This window comes from Chamaea fasciata, unplaced genomic scaffold (assembly GCF_029207755.1).
Source record: "Chamaea fasciata isolate MVZ Bird 193981 ecotype frontalis unplaced genomic scaffold, bChaFas1.0.hap1 SCAF_7, whole genome shotgun sequence".
NCBI lineage: Eukaryota > Metazoa > Chordata > Aves > Passeriformes > Sylviidae > Chamaea > Chamaea fasciata.
In genome coordinates, this window is record NW_027094092.1 from 7,351,142 (window position 1) to 7,377,890 (window position 26,749).

A 26,749-nucleotide genomic window follows, 5' to 3' on the forward strand; every position below is an offset into this window, starting at 1 on the left:
GTAAAAATTTACAGTAATGTTGTACTTACTGCTTGATTGTTCCCCCCTCTCTTCACAATTAAACTTTGGGTTATTTCCACTATTATCATGCATTTAAATATTGCAACCTCCCATGAATCTTCCTCTTCTAGATGCTGTTTTATTGTGTCCAGCTTCTCTTCTATCCCCATCCATTTGTCTTGGTTGTCAGTTTTATGTAACTTTGCCATGACGTGGTATCTTCTAGAAATTCTCTCTTCTGGTCTGCTCTTACATGCTATTTATTTCCTGTTGAATCTGGTGGCAGGAAGATTATCCTTAGGGAATTGATGAGGGAAGCAGTGAAAGGCAACTGTAGCAATGAGAAGAGGGAAAATGAGATTGAAAAATGGCAGTCAAGGACTTGAATTTAAGAGTTGGAGAAGAAGGAGGAGCTGGAGCTGAAAGAAAATATTCTGAATTTCTTTCTTTGCTGTTTTCTTACCCTACCTGCCTTGGCTACCTCACACTCATGCATGAACTTTAACATCTGACCATTTACATATTTTGAAACTTCTACAAGAGTCTAATCTTTTTTTTTTTTTTTTCCATTGAGAGCAATATACACTTTTCAGTTATGAAAATGGTGTTATTCTAAATAAAACTGACATGATCCACCAACACTTTCAGAAGCACAGATGCTTTGTCCCACTATTTACTAAAGAGGTTCACACTTAGATTAAAGCAGTGAAATCAAATCACTGAATAAAGCCTGGAACAACATAATGGTTTAAGGAATTCATGGAGAGCTTCTGGTAGGAAGAAAGTTACACCAAGGCAAAATTAGATTGTTTTCTGTACAACACCAGGACACGAATGCACCATGCAACCTAATATTGGTGCAGTTGTTTTGCTCAGCATCTTTTGTGCTTTCATTTGTCCTTGTTCTCTTCTGCAACACTGGGCTGCAACCACAAATCCAAATGCTGCATCCGAGGCCCATCAGTGTCAGGCTTAGCAGAAGAGTTTTTGTTACAGGAACCACCAGCCATGAAATTCTCTCTCTGAGTGACAGGTCTTTGTTATTATATATCTTTTTTTTTTCCAGCATAAACTACGTGGGTTGGAATATGCACAGCCCCCTGATGTTTGGTGATATTTTTTCCCAACTCGATCTATACATAATGCCAGGAATGAAATTAGTTTGTTGTGTACTTCAGTCCTTCTGAATGCTGCTGCATCAGGACAAGATTTCCTGGTGTGTTATTAGTGGGGAAAATTGCACCGTTCTTTCACCAGCTTGTTTAGAGAGCAGAAGAATTTGTAGTGGGATATAATTATATTTGATTCCTATTTTCTGTCTTGTTGTTGGATGTAAAAGAATGCAGCTTCAGGGGTTCACACTTGACTGCTTTCGGTTCAAGTTGATAGTTTGAGCTAAATGGATCCTTCTGTCCAAACACTGTACAAGTTGTTAATCTCTTGCTTCAATGACACTTGTAAGGAGCTGGTTACTCAGAGTTTGCTGCTGTGTAAAGATGAACTGCTCTGGAGGAGTTCTACTTGCCGATGAAAACGCATCTTGAAATAAGCCCAGTTCATATTTAAAGAAATCAATTACGACAAGTAGTTTTGTGGTTTTTTGACTGCAAATCACCCATTGCCTTTTTCTGAAAGAGTTCACAGAAACTATTTACTTTTTAAAAGATTCTGTTTTTCCTCGTCTTCGTGGCCAGCAAAGAAATCTCTTTGTTATCAGGGTGCACAAATGGATGGAGGATAGGCACAAATATTTATTTTGGTTATCTGTATTATTCAGAGTAAGAGTGGATGTTACTTTCAACCCAAACACGAATAACTGAAATGAGGGGCTGTGAGTGCTCTGGGAGTATAAAACCTTGAGAGAGCCTTGTCAGAGCTGGCCCTCCCGTTCCAGGGAGAATGTTCTTCCCAACCAGAACTACAGAAAATACACAGCTTTATTTGAATAAGTTGCTTCTTTTACAGCGATGTACCTGTTAGAACGAAAGCCAGCCAGCCATATTTTATTCAGATTGGCTGCTTGCTTCTACATTGCTGGTAGATTTCAATCATGTTTTTAAATTCCCCTTCAGCTATTGGAGCTTTCTCTCATTGCTTTTGCTTTTCTCTCTCTCTTCAAGCTGCTACTTGCAAGACATTTCCCTCATTACTGGCCATTGTTTCCTCCTTGATTCCAGCCTTTCACAGAGGATTGGAGGGTTTTATTTCCCCACCTTTTAACCTTCTATTGTTCTGCACCCCTGACCCAGATTCCTCACACAAAGCCATCTCTCATCCTTGGGGACAGAGGTTTTATTACTGTTCTCAGGTAAATTCTGATCTGTGTATCTGTATTGCTGCAGGCAGAGCTTCAGATATTTGCAGCTATTGCCACATAGAGCCTGGTAGTTTTTCTTTTTGAATCTTATTCAAGCTCTTCTGGATCATAATTTCTCTATTTAGTATCCTCCAACATCTCAGAGAGATGTCAGACATTTGCTCTGACATGTAGCAAGTTTTGAAGCAATACTTAGCAATTTTTAAATGTGATCGAACCAGAAGATCCTCCGTCTCTCCCTGATGTGTGAGCATCTGAAAGTAAAGCCCTGAGGTGAACTGGTCTCCCTTCTCAGGCACGGGCAGCTCTTTGAATGCTTTCCTTGCATTGCTGCTGTAATCTTAGTGAGGGCTAATTTATAATCATCTGAATATGGCAAAAAAAAAAAAAGAAAAAGAAAAAGAAAAATTATTTTCACTTCCTGTGATTTTAATTTAATTTACATGTGGCAACTGTGGATTCATCAACTTTTAAATTCCTTTGGGATGTGCCATCAAACACATACACCTCCTATGCTTTGAGTAAGTACAATATAAAATGAGTAAAGTGTCTTCTTCTGAACTCTGTGGCCAGATCTCTCCACCACACAAGAAATTGCCTCTGATTAAGCCATCCCCAGAGCTGTACCTGAGCCCAGAGCCTTTCCAAGTCCTTGTTGCTGGTTTTCTGGGAAAGTTCTGGGTTCCTTGGCCCTTGTCAGAATGAGCACAGCCCGGGAACGGCGGTGCCGGGTGACGGAAGGGCTGTCTGGCACATGGCTGTGCAACTCCCACTGCTATTTTTTGCTTTCTTTTCTAATTGATAACTCCTGCCATCTGTTCCCGAGCCATCCCTCTGCTGTCCTTTCCCACACACAGTCTCCTGCCCGTGTTCCACCCTTAAGCTCAGGCTGAGTGCCCCAAGGCTACTGCCAAGAGCTGGTTGTTACCAGGGGTAGCTGGGTGCTAAGATGCTGCTGACAGAGTTATAACATCAGGTCAACCCAGGCTGGGCTCTCCCAGCAGCGTTTCAGTGGGCTCAGATGCTTCTCTCTCTGTGCTGCTTTTTAACTGTGGCTCCCTGAGCAAACTCCACAGATTTTTTAATTCAGAAAAATATAAAAAAAAAACCAACCGAAGCCTTTGCTTTATGAAATCGGTTCAATTGTTTCTCTGAGGTGGAGTCCTTTCGAGTCTCTCACATCTGCCTGGGTTCATGACCACGTTGTGGCTTTCTGGAATAAGTCAATAATCTAGAAGAAGTGTAGCAGCCTAAGTTGTTGTGATTTTTTTTTCCCCAGGAGCCTTTATGTTCTTTCCAATCTATATTTGAATCTCTCTTTTCTTGTCTAACTCTCCATTTGGTGGCTTAGCATATGGGAAGCCTGTTTTATAGTGCAGAGAAATGCATTTCTACATGCTAAGGACTGAATTTTTAACAAGAACCTAGATGTATGTACCAGCCAGAGGGATTTTTCTGACAGGAGCTCCAAAATGGACAAAATCAAGAAAGAATAAATCATGGTAATCATAGCTGTGGTGGACCATTATCTAAGAAGCCTTGGACCTTCAAGGTGTGTTGGAGGGGTGATTACATAAGAATATTGGGCATCTAAGTGCCTAAAAATAGGTCTTCAAGAGTGTAAGTCTGATTTTCTATAGATTTCTAATGGGAGTTAGGGATTTAAACACCCATTAAAATTGATGTTACAAATACACAAGAAATACTCATCAAAATTAACCTGAGAACCCTTGTTTTGGTTTCTGTTTAAGGTGGCCTTTTCCTCTCAGAGACATCCCCATGTAGAGCTCCCACATGTTTTTTCTGAGCACCTACCAAAGGACCAGGAAAATGAGGGTTTACCTCACCTCTATTTGGAAGGTTCCTTGTAATTTATAGATTAAGGATGCTAATGGCTTGTGGGTTATATTAGGCTTGGGCATAGGCACAAATTGTTAAGTTTTTGTCCTGAGGTGATAATACCAAGGCTACAGTTGTGAGGCAGAAAATCTTTCAGGAAGGAGTGGAAGCTGCTGGAATATTTTCTTTTTTAATTTCCCTGCACCAAAGAATTTGGAACTCCTGCTCAAATAAACAAATTCTAATAAGCTATTAGTGAAAATGAGAGAAGCTCAAAAACTGCAGCTGCAAGTGTTCACTGACTTCCTTGATTGTCACATTTTCCCATTGTACAATCGTGGTTATTGCAGGAGGCTCTGCCTTGTAGGAAGAAATTATATTTCCTGCATTGGGGGAAAGACAGACAGTTAAATGGAATAAAATGATCACTCATCAGGTGATCTCTCTGATGGTGTAGGTCTGAAAGAATTCCCACCATTTCCACAAAACTTAATAATTTCAAGTGACTTTCATATTTTGGATGTTTTTATAACACTGATTAGAAACCTCCAGATGATGAAATGTTACAGCTCCGGCAAGAATCTAATAAAAATCTCCCCTGGGACTGATTTTGATTGACTACAGTTGCCTGTCTGTTTTTATTTTACTGTATATGAACAGACAGGAATGAGCAGGATTGAGTTAACCCTTCCCTGGCCTAATTCCTGGCCTTGGGGGCTTGGGCTGTCACTGCTTTCCCCCACTGACACCCAGAGAAAGGAAAAAGCAGTTTAAGGGTTCCATTAACACTCATAGTTCCTTTGTGCTCTATAGCTCCCAAATATAATCAGGGGCTTGGATGAAGATATTAGAAAATGGAACCCGCACAGGGTGATAATTCAAATTAGTGGCACAGCCCTGGTGGAGCAGTGCTTGTTCTGGAAATTATATTGATTCTTCTGTGCAGCTAATTAATGCACATATTTATAAGTTAATGAATAGAAGTTCAAAGTTGTTCTTTAGGAAGCCTTGCATCTATTAGAATTCAAGAAGAAGTTTTTTTCCTGTCAAATAAAGATGCTTAATGCTGCACGTGTGCTGTGTCCATTTCCTCTCGTGAGAGTTCCACCTGCTAAGGATAGTTGCTTTCAAAAATAAATTGAACCAAATGTCAAATTATATTAGGGAAATATTCTTTTCTTTGCAAATTAAACACTGGGATGTTAAATTAAGTTTAAACTGTTCAATTTACTTATGCTTAGTAATTCTTTTCAGTGCTATGTAACTGTGAGATCACTATGCACACAGACATTAAATCTATTTAAGAAATTTATTTTCTGTCTTTCTTGAAGCAGTTTTCTCAGTAAGAAACCCCTTGATTTTCCAAATAGATGCATTAGTGATCAGTGGAGAAGCCTGAAATGGAATAAATATTTATTACCTGTTATATAGGTTATATTATTAGAAGGCAATTTTTTAATATTGGTTACTCTTTTTTTTTTTTTTTGACCGTGAATTTCCTATCCTCTGGAATCTTTGTATCTTAGATTAAAGTAGATCTGCTTAAAATTTTTTGTGATTTTTAGCACCTCCCCCTCCTTCCTATGTGCCTGTTTCAGTTATTTGCTCTTCCTCTGGAAGCATGTTTGCACTGGCAAGCATAGTTATCCCTGGGTTTCTTTTCATTTCAGAATTAGGACTTTCCGAACTCCTCTGGTTACATCTTGTGTTTCCTGGCATCTGCATTCAATTTAGCAAACAAGCTTAGTCAAGTTTTTTTGGTATTCTTACTCTGTCCAAAAAGAAATTCTCTTTTATTCCAGCGTGATGGAAGGGGAGAGGAGAATAATCGTGCTGATATCATCCCCTCTGTTTCAAACTGGAATACAGGAATGTGGGTTAGAGATTCTGTGGAGTGGCAGCTTTGGCTCCATCCTTAACGTGGTCATTGTGTGAAGCTTGGAGGGATTTGTGCTTCTCCTCAGATTGTTTCTTTGGAAGAAAGAAAGAAAGAAATATGGAAAAGGGAATAAATAGCAAAAAGTGAAGAGCAGAAGGGGAAATCAGTGGGGAAAAGGAAATAGGGGAAAGTAAATAAATAGCAAAAAGTGAGTAAACAGTAACAAGCAAATAAATAGCAACAAGCAAATAAACAGTGGGATGCTCTGTGCACCGAGAGGCTGCTGTGCAAGTTGAGGGCGAAAGGCAGGTCCCCGGCAGCTCCCAGCCCTGGCTGGGCTTTCCCGTGCCCAGCCGCAGCTGCTCCAGTGCCTCTCCCGCCTGGCAAATGGGAATTTTTGGCCCCCGGGGCCGCCGCAGCTCCCCGGTCCCGCGGCGCTCCCGCACCCGGCGGGCAGGGGAGCGGGAGCAGCGTCTGCTCTGCGGGGCTGTGGCGGCGGCAGGTTCACATGACTAATGCTGGGAGAGATAGCAGGAGCGCATTTTTTTTTTCTTCCTTCCCCCTTTTTTTTTTTTTTTTTTTTTTTTTTTTTTTTTTTTTTTTTTTTTTGAGCAGCTCCAGTCTGTGCACAGTTGGCTCCCAGCTGACAGACAGAATGTGGGGTGGGCTTTGTCACCAGAACGCTGGGTACTGCATGCCCAGCTATGCTTGCAATTCCACAGTGCCCAGAAACCTGCTGCTGCTTATGTCAGGGTGCAGCCAGCCTGTACACATAGAAATTGGGTAGCTTGATTGTTGTTTTTTTTAAGTTATTATTATTTTTAATATTTTTATTTTTTTATTATTTTTTGCCTCTTTCTTCCCTGCAAAGGTTATATAATGAGGGGATTGCTGCTAGAGTAAAAAGGGAAAATGAAGTCTTTGTTAAATGCCTTCACAAAGAAAGAAGGTAAGCGATGAAAGCAGAACACTTTGATGTTTCAGACTGGTGTTTTCTTGTGTACATTTAATATGATGGGCTTAGTGACTCTATAATTAATCAGTTCCTGTGATTTCTTTTTCAAAATTATTTGATGTTAGTCCATTTAGGCAAGTGGTTATTAAAGCTGGATGTGACTTTATTCCTTTTAGGATTTTCTCTGAAGAATCAAGTAGTTATAAAAATGTTTTTGTTCCCTAAGAAATGCATTTGGAGACACGGGAGCATTTTCCTGGGTGAATTTTGTCAGTGAATGGTGCTGAATTGCCCCTTCAGATGTATGAAGTGCCAGGAATAGAATTCAGAGAGCTGGAGGAAGGATTATGTGGTACTTTCAAGTATGTTTTTAGGGATGATAAATTTAAACTTTTGGGGCATGGAATTAGTTTAGGCATTTTCATGTCATTTTATATCAAGTGTTTTTTTTTTTCCCAAACAAGTTTTGCCACAGTTATTCTTGCAGTTCTGAAACGTGGTGAAATATTAGGGAAAAGCAGAGTCCAACAGGGACTAAAGCAGGGACATTTACATTTCATAATCTTTGTGTTGTAGTTCTGTTTTTTAATTGTGAAAATAATATAAATAATGCTGATAAGAAGCAGCTAAAAAAATATCCACCCACTTACAGTTTGCGGATTGCTGGGGAAAAGAAACAGTTGGGTGGAATATTAATCACTTCAAGCACAGAAATGCTTATTTTTAACTCTTTCTATAAAAGATTTGTGTTAGACACGCATCAATTGGTGTCATTAGTTGTCCCCTTCCCTATTTATTTCCTGTAGTAAAGGCTAATTTTGCTTGTAGTTCTTTCCTCAAGAATAGAACATTAATAGCGAAACAAAAGCTAAATTCTTAAATGGGCTTGTAAAATGCTCCAGAGGTGTGTAAGGGGAAAGAATTCCTTTCCTCTGGTGCCTGGAGGGTGGTTTCTCCAATCTGTCAGTACAGATGTGCCCTGCATCTCTCTGTCCATGCTGTCACCATGCCCCGGCACCCTGTCCTTGTCCTCCCTCCCCCTCCCACCAGCAGAGATCCCACCAGCCTCTCCAGAGTCCCAGTAAACATCCCCAAAACCCTGGCAAGATTTCATTTTCTCAGCCTGTGGCTGGAAGGGCTGGGCAGGCTACTTTCAGGTTCATGAGAAATTAAAATCTGAGGATCAGACCAAATTTTTACTAAATCCAAGGCATACTTTGGTGACTTGGGGAACAGCATTAGACGTTCATGTAGCAAACCTGAGTGTGCCAAACATCCCCTGTATTCAGTTTGTGTGTTTCTCCTTGACTGCATTCTTTGTTGTACCTGGGAAAGATCCCCATCTTCAGTGAAGTAATTTCTGGAGCTGTATTCTGAATGGCAAAAATAAAGGAACGTAGAAATGCTGCATCTCTGCCCCACACGTTGACCTAAGGGTCTGTATGTGCCAGTTTTGGAGATAAATGCTGTGAGTTTGCTGTAAGTTAGCACTAACTGGGGCTTTCACTGTGACATCTGAAGCACCAAGGTGCTCTCATGACACCCTTGGCTCCTTTGAAACCTTAAAGAAATATTGAATGGGAAAAAAACTTGAAGCGTCAGGAAAATTATCCAGAGTTTCTGCCAGTTTCTAGCATAAGCATTGGGCTTCTGTGCTTTCTTCCCTTTAACAGCTTTCAAAGGCTATTTCCCTTATTCCAAAGGCAACATGGAAATGAATTGAAGCCCTTTCTGTGCACGCTGTTCCCATGTTTGGTTGTTCTGATGTTGTCGAGTTGTTTACTAGAGAAAGTTTCAGCTCAGTGGAAATACAAAGGATGTTATTGTAAAATATTCAGAATTGTAGCTAATCGTAAACTGACTCTGGTGCAAATGATACAAACCATTCTTTTACTTGCAGTTCTATCTCTATTTTATGCTATAAATATGCTCTCAGTTTTGTACTGAAACCTTAAATTTTGCTTTGTTCTCTCAATTAAAGGCTCTATTTCAAGGCAGGACAGATTGATTCTTATCTATATTCATATTTATGTGAATTTATTTACTTGCACAGTATGACAGACATTCTTATTCTGTTTTTTGTGTGGTTTTGAAGGGTATTGAATGAGTAGACATTTCTGGCTCTTTATAAATGGCACTTACTGGCACTTTAGACATGTAGGATGATATTTTGTGGGGTTTCTTTCCCAATTTAAATATGATTTTTTTTCTTTGAGAATTACAACAGCTCATTGAAGCCCTCAGGCTGCCTTCTGCTAGTTATGCCACTGTGACTTTTTGGATGTAGATCTGTGCACTTTGGCTCGGGTCCAGCGACCCCGCGAGCTCCACTGAGAGAAATTAATGAGGGCAGTTGCAATAATGGGGATCAAGGCCAGCATGAAGTTTTGGGGTCGATTCCTTTATGACAGGGCAGGAAATTCCATCACATCTGGTGATAACTGGGTGCTTTTATATTAGGGAATTTGCCCTCTAAGTTGCACTTGGGACAAACTGACCCACTAGAGTGGGAAAAGGAGATCTGGAAAATGGTGTGAATGCTCTTATGTGCCAGGAGCATGTGGGGAGGGCTGGACCCTCTGCTCTGAGTTAGATTTGTGTTCTGCTTGCTTTGTTTTGTGTTGTGGCTCTTTCATTAAGGAGTTTCTTGGAGCCTTTGGGTACCGTGGTGTTTCCTCTGGGACGCGGCACGTGACGGAGCCAATGTATTACCCTGGGGTAATCTGCTCTATATAACATAGTAATGGATGTGGTAGCAATGCCAGGATTAGAAAGAGGGGAATGCCTGGGGATTGCAGCAGTGTAATAGAGTTCTGCCAGGACAGGAAGCCTTGTCCTCGATTTTTAACCTGCAAGATGGGGATAAGGTGACTGTTCACAGATTTCAGGTTAGGCCTGAACATGAGGTGGACCAGTTTGGGTGCCAGCTGGAGGATGGAAGCTGCAAGTCCATGCATCAGGAATTCTGCTGGGCAGCCCTGTTCTCTGTGCCTTTCTGACTGAATGTGACAACACAGCAGGAAAATGAACTTTCTGAGCCTCAAACTTGGCAATAATGAGGTGTTTCCCATTTCCTAGAGCAGAGTTCAGGGTGTTCAGTAGGCTTATGGCACTGGTGTTGCCTCACCATGTATTCAAGCCAGCAAACAGGTTAATATTGCTCTGTTGCTTTTGATTTAATGGTGTTCCAAAGATAATTTGATCAGCTCTGCTGGCAAGGTGGAGTTTCTGTCTCTGCAGAAGAAACAATGCCATATGTTGCATGTGGTGGTAAACATACATGAATGTGAAATCATCTGAGATCACCCTCCATGTCTGTCTTTGCACAGTGCCCTTTAGGGAGGCTCCCACCTACTCCAACAGGAGGAGGAGGCCTCCCAGCACCTTGGCAGCCCCCCGGATCCTGCTCCGCTCCAACAGCGACAACAACCTGAACATCAACAACCTCCCCGAGTGGTCGGCCTCCTCCTCCACCTCTTCACACCGCAGCCTTTCCCCTCACCTGCTCCAACAGATGCAGAGTAATCCCAATGGAACTGTAAAAACCGTGGGGAGTTACACTCCATCCTCCCGAAGCCGCTCACCGTCCCTCAACAGGCTGGGAGAGGATGCCAAGAGGCAGCAGCACAGGCACATCAGGTGAGTTTTGGCTGTTTCACAGCACCAGGTACCCCTAAAGGCACCCTGCTGGCCTGCCACGTTCCTTTACATTATTTGCACTCTCTAGAATGTATAGGTATTCATTCTCAGCATAGTGGACCATGCCCAAGTGTGAATATTTTAATTGGAAGCACCAAAGCCAGCTGTTTGCTCACAGAACTCCAGCAGTCAGGCAGACTTTCAAGTTCAGCAGGGACTTAACACAGAGTTTGCGCCTCCAGCTGAAGGTGCTGGCTCTGCATGTCTTCCCATAGTTGAAATAAGGATTGTATTTAACAGCAAAGAAAACTGGTTTTGGGTTACCTGGTCCCTTCACTGAACTATTGGTCATGCCTGGAACCTCTGTTGGAGCTGCTCAGGGGTGATGGAGCAGAGGCTTTTTAAGTTCTCTCTTCTGTAGGTGTGTGCTGAACCGAAGACTGAAATAGAGGGAGTAATGTGATCTAGCAGGCATTCTGGGTAAATATCCTGCAGCTCTGTCCCACTGGAGAACAAATCCTGACTAATTAGAGTCATGTAGATATTGTAAGCCGTGGAATAAAGTGGAGAGCTGGGGCTAAGTTTTGATCACATACGGGGGCTGCATCTTTGAGAAGCCACTGCCCTGGACTCAGGAGCTCCTGTCAAATGTGAAAGAGATGGAGCTGCAGCAGGACAAGGGGTTAAAGTGCTGCAAAAATGCAGGGAGGCATCAGAGCTGAGCACTACTGGAGAGAACCAGAGCTCACATGTTTTGGCCAAATGCATTTAACTCACTACTCATTTGAAAATCAGGCTTTGTCTGTCCTGTTTTCTTATACCTATCTGTATCTATATCTATATCATCTATATCTATATATCTATATCTATATCTATATCTATATCTATATCTATATCTATATCTATATCTATATCTATATCTATATCTATATCTATATCTCTGCTGTTCAGAGTAGAGAGGGACTTGGGCATTGTCAAGAAATGCAGCTGTTGGTTTCTCTTTGCTGTTTGTAGGTGTAAGGGATGTTCAGTGGAGTTTTCATGTCAGTAAAACAAAATATCACAGAGCTGACACTGCCTCTGTTACCTTGCCTATTCCTCTGCTCTCCCTGGCCCTAGGCACCCGAACTGCCAGGAACAGTTTGTGATGGAAACAATGCTGCTGGACAGGGGAGATCTGGTGAATTGTGAGACAAAGTTGTCTGGAATGTAAGAAGGAGTGAACTTAAAGGGAAGGAAGGGGATACAGATTCTGTATGCCAGTGGCTTCATATAGCAAAGCAAGCTCATCTTGCTTTGTCATATGTTACAATAATGGCAAAAGCTGATTTTGTTATAATTGGGTGGCATTTCCTCAGAGAGCCCAGTATCAGCTTAAGATCAGTCTGCAATGAGGCTTCAACTGGATGAGGAGTTGAAGTGACGAGGCTCTAAGGTTCTTTTGAGAGAATGAGTGTGCTTGTTTTCCACTGGATTCTGCTGGTGCTACCAGTGAGGGAGGTTCTACCTTAGAGTCAGTGGTTATTTTAGCTGAATGGAATAAACAGTGCCTTTCCATCCACATTCCTGGGATAACACACTTCAAATTCTAGAAGTATAAACATTCCTTTGAGCTGGAGGTAACAATTAGAATTTTTTTTTTGGACTAAGCAAACATTTACTTGCTTTGACTTCATTCAGCCGCTTTCCTCTTCCCTTTCTGAAAAGTAGCTCAGGTGTGATAGTGGGAACCAAATAAATGCCTGAGAGTTCGTGGATATAAACTTTTGGGCTTTCTCTTAGTGCATCAGCATCACAGCTACTGAAACTGCTACCCAGCTGCAGAATTCCTTCTGTGCCACCAAGACTTGTTTCAGAGAAGTCCAGAGTACATGCAAGTACTGAGAAGAGAGCTGGAGGTTCTCTAAATATCAAGACAACTAAAAGCATTTAATATACAATTTTTCCTGCAAATAATGCCTTTTCTTGCCACAGGCTCATTTTGCAGTCAGGAATGGCACCTTATATGACACTCTCCTCACAGATTTTGTTTAACTGTGTGACCACCTACTTACTGTCAGCTAAACGTGGGAATTGTTGCTGTTTCTGCTTATTATTTGCAAATAATAACAGTCACCACGAAGCTGTTGCTCCCCTGAGATGGAAAAGCCCTTTTTGACAGAGCAGGAGGTTGGGTTGTGAAGCAGAAGCAGCCAGAAGGGGCAGGGTGATGGAGAAGGTCAGGCTGTGACAAAAGGTTAATGAGGTTCGTGGGATTTGTGTTGAGGAGAGGTGCTGGAAAGCCATACTGGAAGGGGTTCATGTGACCTTTGCAGCCTGTGTGGCTCAGCTGTTCTACTCAAACTGAAAGAGGAGAGATTTAGATTGGATATTAGGAAGAAATTTTTCCCTGAGAGGGTGGTGAGTCACTGGAACAGACTTCCCAGAGAAGCTGTGGCTGCCCCATCCCTGGAAGTGTCCAAGGAATGACCTGGCCCAGTGGGAGGTGTGCCTGCCCATGGCAGGGGATGGCACTGGATGGTCTTAAAGATCTCTTCCAAGCCAAACTGTTCTTGATTCTCATGAGGCTGTTGTTTCCACAGCAAAGTGGTTGGGGGCAGGAAGCTGGGAATGCAAGGGAAGGGACAGCCTGCCTGTGGAACTTGCCGCACAGAAATCAGAGAATGAGATGCCAACACAGCCTCAGTCAGGGCTGAGCTGCCAAGGATGGCCACCTTATTCTAGCTGAGAGGGAAACATGTCCACACCTCTCTTGAAATCTCCGCATCCTCCTCCTGCTCCTTCCTGGCGTGGCACTTGCTGGGCTTGTAGCCCACGCTGGGGACAAGCAAGGGAGAGGAAAGATCTCTTTTTAAGAAGTCCTGCACCCCACGTTGCAGCCCTGATTTCCATCAGTGAGTCTGTTGCCTGAGAAGTTCTGCATTCCTTGTGTGGGTTTAATGTGCCATTTCCCTTTTCTCTTTCAGTGAGAGAGAAAATGAATGTATCTTCTGTGCTTGCAGTTAAAGTAGATGCTGGGAGATAACACTGGGAATAGCTGCCACCAGACTAGGCAGAAACACAGCTTGATACAAGTGGAAATCAGATGTGTAGCTATAGTTTATAGATCTGGGGTTTTTTTTTATGGTGATGACTGTTCCTTCACTTACAGGGAAAAAGGAATAGAGCAAAAGGATTGAAATCTGAACGTCATCTTTCCCTGGCTGTCTTTAAACAACTGTGAGAGTTGGCTGAGGTGTCTGGTGCAAACTCCACCACAGACATGCAACCAGAGCTTGCTTTTGTACTCCTGAGTCTGGCTTACCATGAGCAGCACCCCTTCACAGTAATAGAACAGAACAAGGTGAAAGGGCCGTGCAATTTCAAATGGTGAAGAGGTTACTGCAGGAAAATGGGAGTGTTCCTGATAGGAAAGATCCACTGGGTGTGGGTTTTTACCAGACTTCTGCAGCTATTGATTTACTGGCTCCCATTTTGGTAGGAGACTAGTTAAAAAAAAAAAAAAAAAAAGGTGGAAACCTAACAGACCGCAGCCCTTTTATTTCATTTTGCTTAAAGCAGTTTGAGATATTTTCTTACACAAAGGCAAGCGGAGCGTTACAATGCTAAACCACCGCTAACTCACCCTTCTTCCTTTGGTTAGGGAAGAACTTTCCCCTATCAATCTCTCTTCATCTTATTTCTTCTCATGAATATTTTCCTTTTCTAGACTTTGGTTAAGATTGCAAGTTCTTACGATTTGGGTTCTTTTTTTTTAAGTTGACTGCAAGTGTATTGCAAGTTTGTATGATAAATCCTTTAGGTCTCCCACCCTCTTTAATACTTGCCTCTTTCTCTTTTCGTATCTTTTTTGACAGTTTGCTCACTTTCCCACAGGTTTAAGAGTGGTATTACGCATTGTTCACCACCTTTCAACAGTTCCTTTTTCATACACCATGAGTAAACTCTGAGTTGGTGGTGACCTGTGGCTTTCCTGAGCACTTTCTGGAGTCACTGAGTGAGCTGGTGATTGCCGTCTAGAAAAAAATGGTCATTTAGAGAATGTTAACCACAAGCACTGGGCTTTGTGCAGATCTAAATTTAACTTTGGGCCTTGGAGTGATGAAGTAACTTGATTATTCAGTCCATTTAGTTAATAATTCAGTGATCTCACTTGTTCACTCCGTGTTACAAAGATATCCATTCCCAAGAATTGTAAATACAGACATTTTCAAGTCCCTCTGACAAATTGACATGCTGGGAATGTATGATGGGCATATAAATTTTGAATTTAATTAGGGCCTGGGAATGTGCAAGTTTAATTTGCAGAAAGACTAAAAGCTCTAATGCTGTGTGTTTTCTGTTCTAGGCCATTATGGTCAGGTGAATATTGATCATATTTCATATTGAAAGATTTCAACCCTTAAAAGCTCCTGTTTGGTATTTTTTTCTGCAGGGTTAGTTGTCTTACTGGGAGACAGTTTTGTTATTCACTGCTTAATTTAATCCTGCTAATGTGATGGTAAATGATTAACTTTCCCCTTTTGAATGAGCTGTTAATGATTTTTCATTTCAATTTCCAGTGCCGTTTACAGTCCTAGTGCCAACAAGGATACTCTGTCTGCTTTGGATTATCAGGGTCCCAAAAGGAAGCTCTACAGTGCTGTCCCTGGGAGACTTTTTATCGTCGTAAAGCCATATCAACCTCAAGGGGAAGGGGAAATTCACCTGCACAAAGGAGACAGAGTCAAAGGTGAGCACCTAATTCATTTGGAATAAACCTTTTCTCCTGCTAGGTGGGAATTTTATGTTAAAATTCTCTTTTACAGGGATGGAAATAATCTGTATGGTGAAAAGTGCTTTTATGCATTTGTTTCTTTGTGGGGTATTTTGCTCTTGGCTCTGTTTTGTAACCAATGCATATTTAGCTGCCACTTTAACTTCAACTGACTTCAAAGTGCTGCCACAACTCACAACTATGTGCAGTAATAGCACCATTGTCTCTTACCCAGGGCACGGAATTTGCTGCTGGAGCCATTCCAGAGGCACCGCTCCGGGGCTTTAAGGGGGTTATAAAAATGTCAGCTATCTAAATAGCTCAGGAGGGGGAAAAGGGGTAGGGTCAGCTCTGCTTCAGGCCCTTTCCTCAAGAAACATTTAATTGGTTAAGTAGAAAATGTCCCCTCACAGGATTTGGGATAAGCAGCTAGGGAGACCCTCCTGTAAATACAATTTTGGAGGAAGTGTGATGGTGCATGTGAAATTTCTGTTCATTGCTGCACCTCCCTGCTAAGAGTAGTTTTAAATCAAGGCCAAGCTTTGTTACTGCTTCGAAGGCAGTTAATACATCCAAGATACGGCTGCAAAAATGGGAGATAGGGTGTACAGGACTTGCATTCCCAGAGTGAGGTGTGAGGCTGTGGTTTTGCACATCCAGGTAAAACAGAATAAGAGAGACTTTGTGTTGGACTCGTACAAATCAAACAACAGTTATGGAAATCAAACAAAAGGGAATAAATTCAGTGTCCTAAATAAAAGTGTTAAGCAGCTGCAAATTTTCTTGCGAAGGGAGCTACTTATCTCACAAAGGAAGACTTCAAATTCGTCCTCCCTTGAGCCTGCAAACAGTAGCTGAAAAGAAAAAAAAAAGGGAGCCATTAGAAGGTATTTTTGCATTTTTATTTTCGGATGTACTGATTCTGAGGCATTTGTGGGTTTAATAATTTTTGTTAACTCCCGCCCTCAGAAGGTGTAGGACAGAAATCTGAAGGGTGCTGTACTTAAAGGTAAAACACACAAAGTTAATTTTAAATGCAAGGACGAAGGGAGAAGGTTAAACTTAGAGTCTGTAGGGCTGAAAAGATAATTTTGCAGTTCTCAAGGTTGTTCCCTGATCAGGTAGGAAGCAGTGATTATGATCTCATGGTGCACGAGAACTAGGATGAAATTTTGGGGGTACTAAATAACTTTCTCCACTCAGTGTTCACAGAGATCTGGCAGGTGGCAGTGGACAAGGAATGAGTGGCTGTTCCATGGCAGATGTTGGACACAGAGATGTTCAATTGTCCTGTTGGATTTAAGGATGCAGGAATATTCTGTTTATGTAGAGGATGGAAAATCAACAGCACAGGTTCTTCTCACCAGAATAAGACAACTCTGTGCAGTTCTGGGAAAAGACAAGACAGAAATTATGTTTCTTGGCAAAAGAGGAAACACTGCAACAGGTTGCCTGGAATGCTGAGTATTTTAGAGGCATTCACTATCTGGCAGGTGGTTTACATTAGGTTTTGAGACTATTATATGGAAAAATAATCCCAGAATAAAAGATTTAAATTTCAGTGAAGTGTTTAATGTTTTTGAGAAATTAATTCAGGAGCCCTTGGTTCTAAGTTATGATGACAGTCACTGGAAAACATTGCAGGAAGGAATTAGTCCATATTTCATATTTTCATATAATGGTGTAGTCTATATGTGAGACCAGTGATTTGGGGGAGGCACTCTAAATGCTGAAATAAAAAATGGAATTATGGCTGGAGTTTTTTCTTTGTGGGGAAAATGTAAGTTTATTGAAAATAGCATATTAATAATTACTGTCACTAAAAGAGGGACTTGCCCATCCCACAGCAGATCATTCCTGCAGGGATTATTTTTTCAGCTTCAAGAATCTGATTTGCACGTTGAATAGAAATCTGGCACAGTTTTTCCAGGTCCATTTGTTTTAAAGCATTTTAGAGAACTTTGCTGCAGCAAAGTCTGGCAAGGTTTCTATACAGGTCAGCCTGCTTTTGGAGAGGGTTTGGGAAAAGAACAAGTGTACATAGGGATTGTCAGTGTTACTCCCAAGGATGAAACCTCGTGAAATGTAATTTAAGGCTGTTTGCATGGCAGGGTTGGAACAGTGTGTGTCAGGCTCCCAGAGCTAATCAAAGGGAAAACTTCCAGAACAAGATCAAATCTTATTTCGTGTTACCATGTCAATGGTTCCTCAGCTGCAGCAAAAAATATGTCAGAATGAACACGGCAAGGTCATGGAGAGAACAAAGAGTGCAGGGGAAAAGACAGTGGTGCTTTAAAGAGGTCTCCGTTGTGTAATAGTGTTGAGGAAGCTGCTCAAACTTTTTGTGCCAAAAGTCCAGGTCCAATTAAATCTGGAGTCCCGTTCCTGTTTCAGTCAAAATGTAATTATTGCTAGGGAATAAGTGTAGTGATGGGACAAGGATCAATGGCTTTGAACTGAAAGATGGTAGATTTAGACTAGATTTGAGGAAAAAATTCTTCCCTGTGAGGGGGTGAAGCTCTGGCACAGGTGGCCCAGAGAAGGTGTGGCTGCTCCATCCCTAGAAGTGTCCTAGCCTAGGCTGTACAGAGCAATCTGAGGTAGTGGAAGGTGCCCCTTTCACTGAGAGAAGGTTGGAACAAGATGATCTTGAAGGTCCCTTCCAACCTGAACTATTCCAGGATTCTGTGATGTTTAAAAAAAATGACTCCATGTGAGCAAGATGGGCTCCCTCTCCATCCTCGAAAAGCACAAGGCAGTAGAACTCGGAGTCCTCAGTGCTGTGAGAGTGCCAGAACTGCTGACTAAAAGGGGATCCTGCTTTCTTCCTCTTTCCGAGCAGGAATTCTTGGTACTGGATGTATTTTCTGTTTTTTACAGACTTAGCAACACCATGGCCCAGTCAGCCTGTTTGGGGTTTAGCAACTTGCTCTGTGAAGTGCTTGGAGGAAATGGGAGAATATTAAACCCCATGGAATTCAATTTTTCCTTCATTCTGGAAACATCTTAGCCTCACTGAGAAATGGAAACGCTTTGTCTTGGCCCCTCTCCTCTGCCAGCTTGGTGACTGCACTGTTCTGTGTAAGACACTGTTGCCCAAGTCCTGGCTCTTGGATTGCGTTGGGGAGTTCAAACGTGGCCTGGCATTGGCTGTGGGATTGTGTCCTGTGTTCAGCCTGACCTCGGGGAGATGCTCATCATGAGTACATCCCATGAGACTAATCACAGCAAAGATGTAGCAAGGCATTTATTGCAGGGATAAAAACCCAGAACAACATATTAGAGAAAGGGATTACTTGGGAAATGTTTTTATGGATTTTCTTTTTTAACTTGGCAGAATTAGAAGGGTCACGGAGAGGGATGAATTCCTAAACTCTTGATGAAAAGTGTTTTCATCAGATGGAGATGGAGCAGGGTTGGTTTTTTTCTTTCTAAAACTAGTAGAAGTACATGAGTGACAATAGTTCACCATGTGTGATACAAGGAAATTGCTCAAAGAAATCTGTGAATGGGCAAGGTTCAAAGAAAATGTAAACTAAACAAAATGGTCTTGTATTAATAGGATATTACGTAGCCTGTACAAAAATACCTGCTGTATTTTTAGTTGTTAGTCATACACACTGACATCATTTGTGTGTCTGCCACTCATGAGAGAAGAGCCATGGCTGCTTGCAAAAATAAATCTGATACCCTTATTTATAACAGAATTGCCCTAATCTTATGTTTTCACATAAATGAAGGAGAGCTAGTTTGTTTTCTCACTGAAACACTTCTAATATTTTGTTTTTATATATTTTGTTTCTTTCTTCCTTCTGTATCTGAAAGTCCATAGCAATAAATCTGCCATAATCCAAATGCACATAAACATGTATAAAATATCTGTAGAATGAATTTGAATCAGCTTTTGTGTTCAAAAATTGAATACTTGCACTGGAAATTAAGTGGTCTTTTTGATAGCAAAACTCAGAGAATACAATGCTCAAAAAATTCTTCATGAGCAAATGAGCAGTATTCTTAGCCATGAAGATAAAGCAATAGAGAAGGTTTTTGGGAAGGTAACAGGTCTGAGTTCCAGGTGCAGACAGGCTCTGGTCACTTGAAAACTAAACAATCAGAATTGTTTTCAGAATCTGGGTTATATTAAAACATATCTAAAATGCATATGAGCTCTCTTTCACTGACTTAGAAAGAAAAAAAACCCTCACCTGATTCAAATACTTTAAGAGCTTTTGAAGTCTCACCCTGCTCACAGCTTTACTTTTCATCGTCTCCCCGGATCCTTCTTTTTTCCAGGCTGCCCTCCCCCAACTCTCTCAGCCTTTTCTAGTGCTTGGTGTCTAGAAAAACAGGCAGTTATTTCAGTATCTCAAATATGCTCCAGCAGACTTTTCTGTGAGCCCTCCGAGATGCCTCCGGTGCAGGCACAGTGTGCACATCACAGAAGGGTTGTGGTAAACTCAAATGCAGCTCTCAGCTCCATTCCTCGGGGTCAGAGGAGCAGGAGTAACTCAGTAGCAGCAGCTCAAGCATCTGCTGTGGGCAGGAAGTCAGTATTTCTGTGCATCAGAAATATTGACCCTAGTGACTCTGCTTTTATTTCAGCGTGATCTCAGCCAGCAGGGCAATCCAAATATATCACTAACATTTTCATTTCTTGTGAAATCCACTTGTAAGTCACTTGGAGAAAGAAAGATTATTAAACCCCTGCTGTGCTCAAAGATATTGCCAACAGACAGTGCTTTTGGGCAGGAGGAAAGTTGGTCTCCCAGGCTTTTGCACTTGTTAGATTAGTAAACAAAATACCGGGAAGGCAAGAGCCTCAGAAAGGATGTTCTGTTTCTTCAAGAGCATTTTGTACCTTGTGTGGGTAAGTGTGGCAACAAAATTGAACCTAAGAGGTCTGCAAGGTATTGTTCAGCTGCTCTTTTACATGAAGGATGAAATGAATGTGAAATGGAATATTAATCTTACCCAGGTTCACTGCTCTGTTTTGCTTCCTTTCTGTCTCCCGACTTGAATGGCTTGATTTCAGTTCTTAACATGATAAACTATGGCTCATCACAGGTCCTATCCTAACTCATTCCTTCAAGTTGCTTGTGCCTGAAGAGCAGGACAGAGTAGTGCTATCAAAATGTAGCAAAGGCCTGGACTTGCTCCTGCTCCAGCAGGAGAGTTTCCTTTGCTGTCAGAGGCTGTGGGAAGGGGTCAGGATGTAAGAGCATGAAAAAATCCCCACTGTCATTGTGCTTGGCTACTTTAACACATCCTTTCTTGAGTAGTCAGTGACTGGCCTGGAATATTCAGGGGACAATAGAGCACCAGGAGTGGCAGAGGAGCTGTGAGTGCAGCAGTGTGGTGCAACACAACGCTACAGGCTCTGTATCTGGGTTGTCTTGGGGCCCCTTCTCCATTAATTCTCTCTGAATTCCCCTAATTTCAAGTTCAGGTGTCACTGTGGAGAAGAGCTAACTTGACTCTGACTTCACCTTCCTCAACAGAGCTGGGGATCAGCGGGTGGATTTTGGCAATGTTTATTTTCTGACCCAAACTCAAATCAGTGCAGATTGATTTCTCACACTGTTTCCATCTCGCCCTCACTTTCTCAAAACTATTTCATAGACACCTAAATAACAGGGAAAAGGTGATCTTCACAGAAGATCCTGTATGACAAGGAGAAAAAGCTCCTACAGAGGGCCAAATGTTGAACAGGACAGTTCACTCAGTTCTATTTCAGCTGAGCCATATTTCCTCAGATTTAGAGGATTACGTGCAGCTTACTGTATTTGTAGGTTTGACGTAGAGAGTGGTTGCTCTGTTAGTAGCCCCAGTCATCTTCTCATCCCGAGGTTCTTTTCCTGAAGTGCTAGTTTGCACTGTTTCTTTCCTGGAAAGCAGAGGTGAGAAAAGGTGAAAGAGGTGTTTTAAGTCAGGATGTCTGCATTACCTCCCTAATTCGGTGGCCTCCCATAACTCAGGCTGGGAAAGAACTGCTGCATTTTCTTCTTCCTCACAAGAAATGTCTGCAGGGCCACAGCCCAGTCTGACTGCTCAGGTCAATTAGCCAGAATCATTAACTGCAGATACAGGAGGCTTCCCTTCCAGGCTGTTGGAGGAGTCCACAGGAAGGTCTCCTGGGTGGTAGCTGGGACAGTCACTCGTGTGTGTGCTGGAATCCTCCCTGTGCCTGGCAGCAGCATGAGGGGCGCTGAGTTCCTCCCCACTCCTGCTGCTCTGACCTCAGGTTCTGTCAGGCTCTCTTGGTGAGGTCTTTGGGAGCCAGAACCAGCCTTGCCCATAAGGCAGAATAGCCAGATCCTGCTCAGCATCCCTCACAAGGGCCAGAGGGAGGGATTGCTGTCAGGAGCCAGGAGGGACAGAGAAACAGAGTCAGAAAAATCTCTGTCTTTAACAGAGTAGGTTGTAACTTGTGCTGACCTTCATTTACATTGTACGTAAAGTTTGTTTTCATCAAAGAATCATGGAATCACAGGATGTTTTTAGGGGTTGGGATGGACCTTAAGGCTCATCCAGTCCTAATCCCTGGCTTTGGACACATCCAGGGATGAGATACCAGAGCCTCCAACAAGTGGAGGCTCCTGCATAGATTGTCTGTCATCTGGAAGCTCTCCTGCCAAAGACAAATAATTCTGAAAATTTACATCAGGCATTTCAACAAGGGAAAAGCCTAAATTGCAATGCTAGTCATTTCTGAGAGAAAAAAGTTAGGCTTCTACCAATTACAAATTAAAAATCTCCTGTATTTCAAAGAAGAAAATCTAGATGATTTTTACCTCAGGACACAAACCCAGAGTTCTTACATCAGCACAGGCTGGTTCAGCTGTTTTATTTTTTTGTTGTTGTTTTTCAATGCATTTCCAACTTTATACTTTACTGTCATTCTGTTGATTTTTCTTTTTTTTCCTGCTGGTTGCAGAAATGTTCTTTTTTCCCAGAACATGGTCTCTCATTCCCAATCCATATGATTATTTATTTTCCCAATAAAGAAGAATGCAGTTTATCCAAGCACTAAAAATTGATTTAGATATTACAAAGACATTTTAGGTACGTCCTGTAACAGCTGTAAAGGCATTGGCCTGAATTTGGCTTTAAATTTCCTTGACATTTCTGCAAATAAGACTGCCTGGAATAATTCACTCCTGGGCATTTCAATATCACAAGGAATTTAGAAATAGTAGTCACCATAATTTGTTGGGAAAAAATACTTTCATTTCTTGCTGGGGCATGGAGGGAGCTGTAATGTCGGAGGATAAAAATTCTACGTTCTTTTGATTAAAATTATTTTTATGGTATATTGAGTAATTAATCTGTTTGAGATCAGAATGTTATATTAATATCAATTACAATAGATGCAGTGCCAATAGACTTAAATTTGCCAGAGACAAAGCATTCTGTGCTCTATTCTATTAATTTTATATAATACTGTAAAATACTTGATATATATAATTTTCTGGCAGAATCTCATTGATTGTAAGTATAATGCTTTAAAGGCATTAAAATACGAGCTCCTGATTGGCACCTGCCTGTCCATGTTTTCCTGTTACCCAGTTGTTTGGTGCTTATCCAGTTTTGCTTTGCAGTTTTGTTCGTATAATTGGACACTACTCCTCTTTTAAACCACACTTTTGTTGTGAAAAGATGTCCCAGGATTCCTCATGTTACAAGAACCTTTATTTCACTCTTACATCAGGTTCTTTTTGTCATTGAGGTTGCGTGTGAAGAGCCTCTGACCTATTCTTGCCATAGCAACCACACCTTTTGATTTTACCAAAAGAAAAGGGAAAAGCACTGGAAATTAGAAAGCCTTATTATTAGTTTTGGGAAAGTTATCCTTTGATTTACCATTGTTTTGTCCTTCAGCAGGGAAAACATTGATTAGAAAATCTCTTGCTGGTAACAAATTCTCTGTTACAGTGAGTCTCTTAAACACTATTGGGAGAGGAAAGATAGAAATTAAGACGTCATTCTAAAAAAAAGCATTCATGGGTACAATAGATAAATTACATTTTTCTATTTATCCTTTAACTTCTCCACACTGGAGTGAGTGAAGTGTTGCCAGTTTTTATAGATCTATAGTTTATTATGGCCTTGGCTCTTGCTTCAGAATTTCTTATTAATGGCACCATGTGAGGGGGATGAGGATCATTTCAAGGTTTTAGGGGACGCAGAACCATGCAGAGCTCAACTTCTATGTTGGAGTATGAGCTTGTCCCCCATATCCTCAACAATTTGTCTGTCTCTGCACATCAGCTGAACCCAGGGCTGTCCCTCATTTGCCTCTTGTGCAATCTTTGTACCTCTTGCAGCACCAGCAGGCTTTTCCTGCTTCTCCTGGCCCCCAGCATGAAGTTTTTCCCAGAGTGCTGAAGGCTGCCTGCATTCCAGCAGCACTCATGTCACCCTTCCACCTCTTTTCCATGGATGTTATGTCTTCAGGCAGGACTACATGTGTTTTTCCTTTGCTCTGGCTATTAGTGATGGCTGATGCTCAATAATTCATGCAATAATGGGCTAAAGTGGGTCTGGTTCTGCTCTGTAGGAATCCCTTTTCACTCTGCACTCATAGACAGGCTTCGAAGGCAAATCTCTTTTCCCTAAAGTGTTGATTTGCATCAGCTGCGACTGCCACAAACACATGAAATCACTCCATGGGTTTGAAATACCCAACTTCCTCCTTTCAGTGCCTCTCTCTTTCTAGAGCTGGAAATATCTGTGCAATTTGGAGTGTCAGCAAATCTGACAGATTAATAAAATACCAAATTAGAGAAGTCTGTCTCAACATCTAGGTAGTTTTTGTTCTGAGCATCTTGTCAGTTTGTGGAGTGAAATCAGGGCTGAGATTCAGTGCTGAAAACTCCCCCCAAATTAAAAAAAAAAAAGAAAAGAAAAAAAAAAGCAAAAAAAAAAAGCAAGCAGCTTATTACTGGCAGTAGGACTCCTTCACTGTCCCACATTTGGAAATTTCTTTTGGCTGGAGTCCTACACTCTTTTATGACTGAATTTAAATCAATGTACAGTAGGATTCTACAATAATTCTAATATATACCTCTAGGTTATTAAGTTTTCTTGGTTCTTTATATCTAAGAAATGCATTCTTATGTGAGCAGAGGTTACATTGCTAAAAATGTATTGGAAGCTGCTGAATTCCCCATTTATATTGGATGGATGATCAGGGAGTGTTTTATGTAACAGAGAATTATCAGATGGACAATGTGTGTTAGCTAATGTGCACAGGCTTTAAACATTTTCAACGAAACCTGGAATACAGCAACATATTTTTTCATTAATTATGCCCCATGTTTATATTAAAAAACCCAAAAACATGCTAACATTTTTTTATTCAGATCAATTTTCAGTGTAGGGTTGTTGGTGTCATCCAAGGTCAGGGCCATCCTCCAGTATCCCATTACTCACTAGGTTTATAGGAGTTACAGGTTATAGGTTTCCTCATATATGTCAGAAAGGTGCTTGACAAATTGTGCATTTGGGACCCATCCAGGTGTAGGATTTTTCCTTAATGGATGTTTCCTGAGACTTAATATGAACCTCTTACTGCAGTGGTGTGTAAATGTCTGTTCTTGGAATCTCTCTTGGAATATACTACATTAAAAGGCTTAAAAGTGACATATTTATAAACATTTTGCTGTCAAATGTCTGTCAATAGATGGCCATGCTCTGTAAGTGATACCACAAATAGCTTAGGGTTGCATTAATAAAAACCCTGGCAAGCATTTACTTTCAAATGCAGTTTTAGAGATCCTGGTGTCTCAAACCAGACTGCTTTCACATTACCAAGAATTTTAATTTTTTTCTTTTTTTACTTTTTTTTTGGGCTCTGATTGATTTAATTTTCATCCTGCTCTGTACTAGTGCAAATCAAGTTCAGCTTCAGTGCCCCTGAGTCACAGCAGCCTCAATGATCCCAAGTTCAATTGCAGCCAGGCAGGGACCAAGGTTTTAAAGTGTGGCAAGGTTTTAACAGTGCCAAAAGTGCTGGTATTGGAGACCATCAAAGGAGCTCTCCTTTCTGTCCCTCCTGCACTGAAATACCCTGCAGAGACACTATCCCAGGTACTGGAATCCCTTAGCAGAAAGCTGGATTTAAGCTAATTAGCCTTGATTTTCAGCAGGGGCAGTTGGGGCTGAGCTGGCACTCAGTGGATGAAGCTGGGCTGATTTTTCTGAGCACCTGTGCTGTGTGTCTGATCCATATTCCAAATCAGCCTGGTTTGGTTGATATATCACCTTTTTTGCAATATGAATATACAGCATCTTTCTAACAGTACATTTATAGTCTTCTAATGTATAGTAAAGGTACAATGGTTTGTAGGAACTTCTATAATGCTAATTTAAACACCATAGCAAGTATTTAGGGTCCTTCCATCACCATAATTCACCTCCAGTTGCTTACTAATAAAATTGTTGCTCTGCAGGCTTTTGTCACAATCCTTGCTGAGTCCTAGAATTAATATCAAGATAATTAGAAGTGCCAGATAAAAGCCTTTTCTCCTATTGACAAATCATTCTCCATATTTTTGTTTTCTTCTATTGAGCAAAAAAATCGTCAAAATGTTTCAAAAGGCATCTCCATTGTGGATCTCACCTCTGGGAGGTTCAAGTGTTTGCTGTGTATTCAAACTCTTAAATCATATTACTCAACCTGCATTGCAAATCCCTGGAGCTACCCCCTAAATCAAATAACATGTTTCCTTAGGAGGCAGGAAAAGCAGGAGATACCAATTTATGTATTATTAAAATCCATTTCAGTGTGGGTGCAGTTTTACAATGGGTTCAGCACTTCATTTGAGCAGACAAGACAGTGGTTTTTTGGTAGTGGTATTACCGTGTATTTATCCTTGATTAAACCAGCAGTGAGAACACTGAAAATGGAAACAATTGTGGTTAAAAAAATTTGGGGAGTGGTTACAAAGACTGAGTAGGGATGGTCCTGCTTAAAGGTTATTCTGTGCCCATTTGGGGGGTAGCAGCATTAGTTGTTGCTGAATGTTTGCTTGTTTTCAGCGATTACTGAACGTGTCATGCAATAATTGTGTATTTGTGTGAGGAGGCAAAGTCTAACACTGCCTGTGTCTGCCCTCTTTAGTGCTGAGCATTGGAGAAGGTGGATTCTGGGAAGGCAGCACCCGGGGACACATTGGCTGGTTTCCTGCCGAGTGTGTGGAAGAAGTTCAGTGCAAACCAAATGAAAGCAAACCAGGTAATCACATCAAGCTCCTGTTGAACCCTAATGTGACAAATGCCACGTGTCTGTCCCAACAGAAACATCAGGGCCTTTGGGCACTGCTAGAAATGGGAGTGTTGAATAAAGCTGAGCTGCTGAATTTA

At 41.4% G+C, this 26,749-nt stretch overlaps 1 protein-coding gene across 7 annotated transcripts in view; it reads left to right on the forward strand.

The window, feature by feature from the left end:
• SHANK2 (SH3 and multiple ankyrin repeat domains 2) overlaps nt 1-26,749 on the forward strand; it is a 282,608-nt gene that overhangs the window by 92,050 nt on the left and 163,809 nt on the right. For 6 of the 7 annotated variants that reach the window (XM_066187426.1, XM_066187431.1, XM_066187424.1 and 3 more), the window contains 3 exons: nt 10,320-10,629; nt 15,192-15,361; nt 26,508-26,621. In XM_066187426.1, coding sequence (XP_066043523.1) covers nt 10,320-10,629; nt 15,192-15,361; nt 26,508-26,621 — 594 coding nt within the window. Of the gene's footprint in view, nt 1-6,834; nt 6,985-10,319; nt 10,630-15,191; nt 15,362-26,507; nt 26,622-26,749 lie in introns of those variants that run through there. The other variant, XM_066187430.1, reaches the window with a different exon arrangement.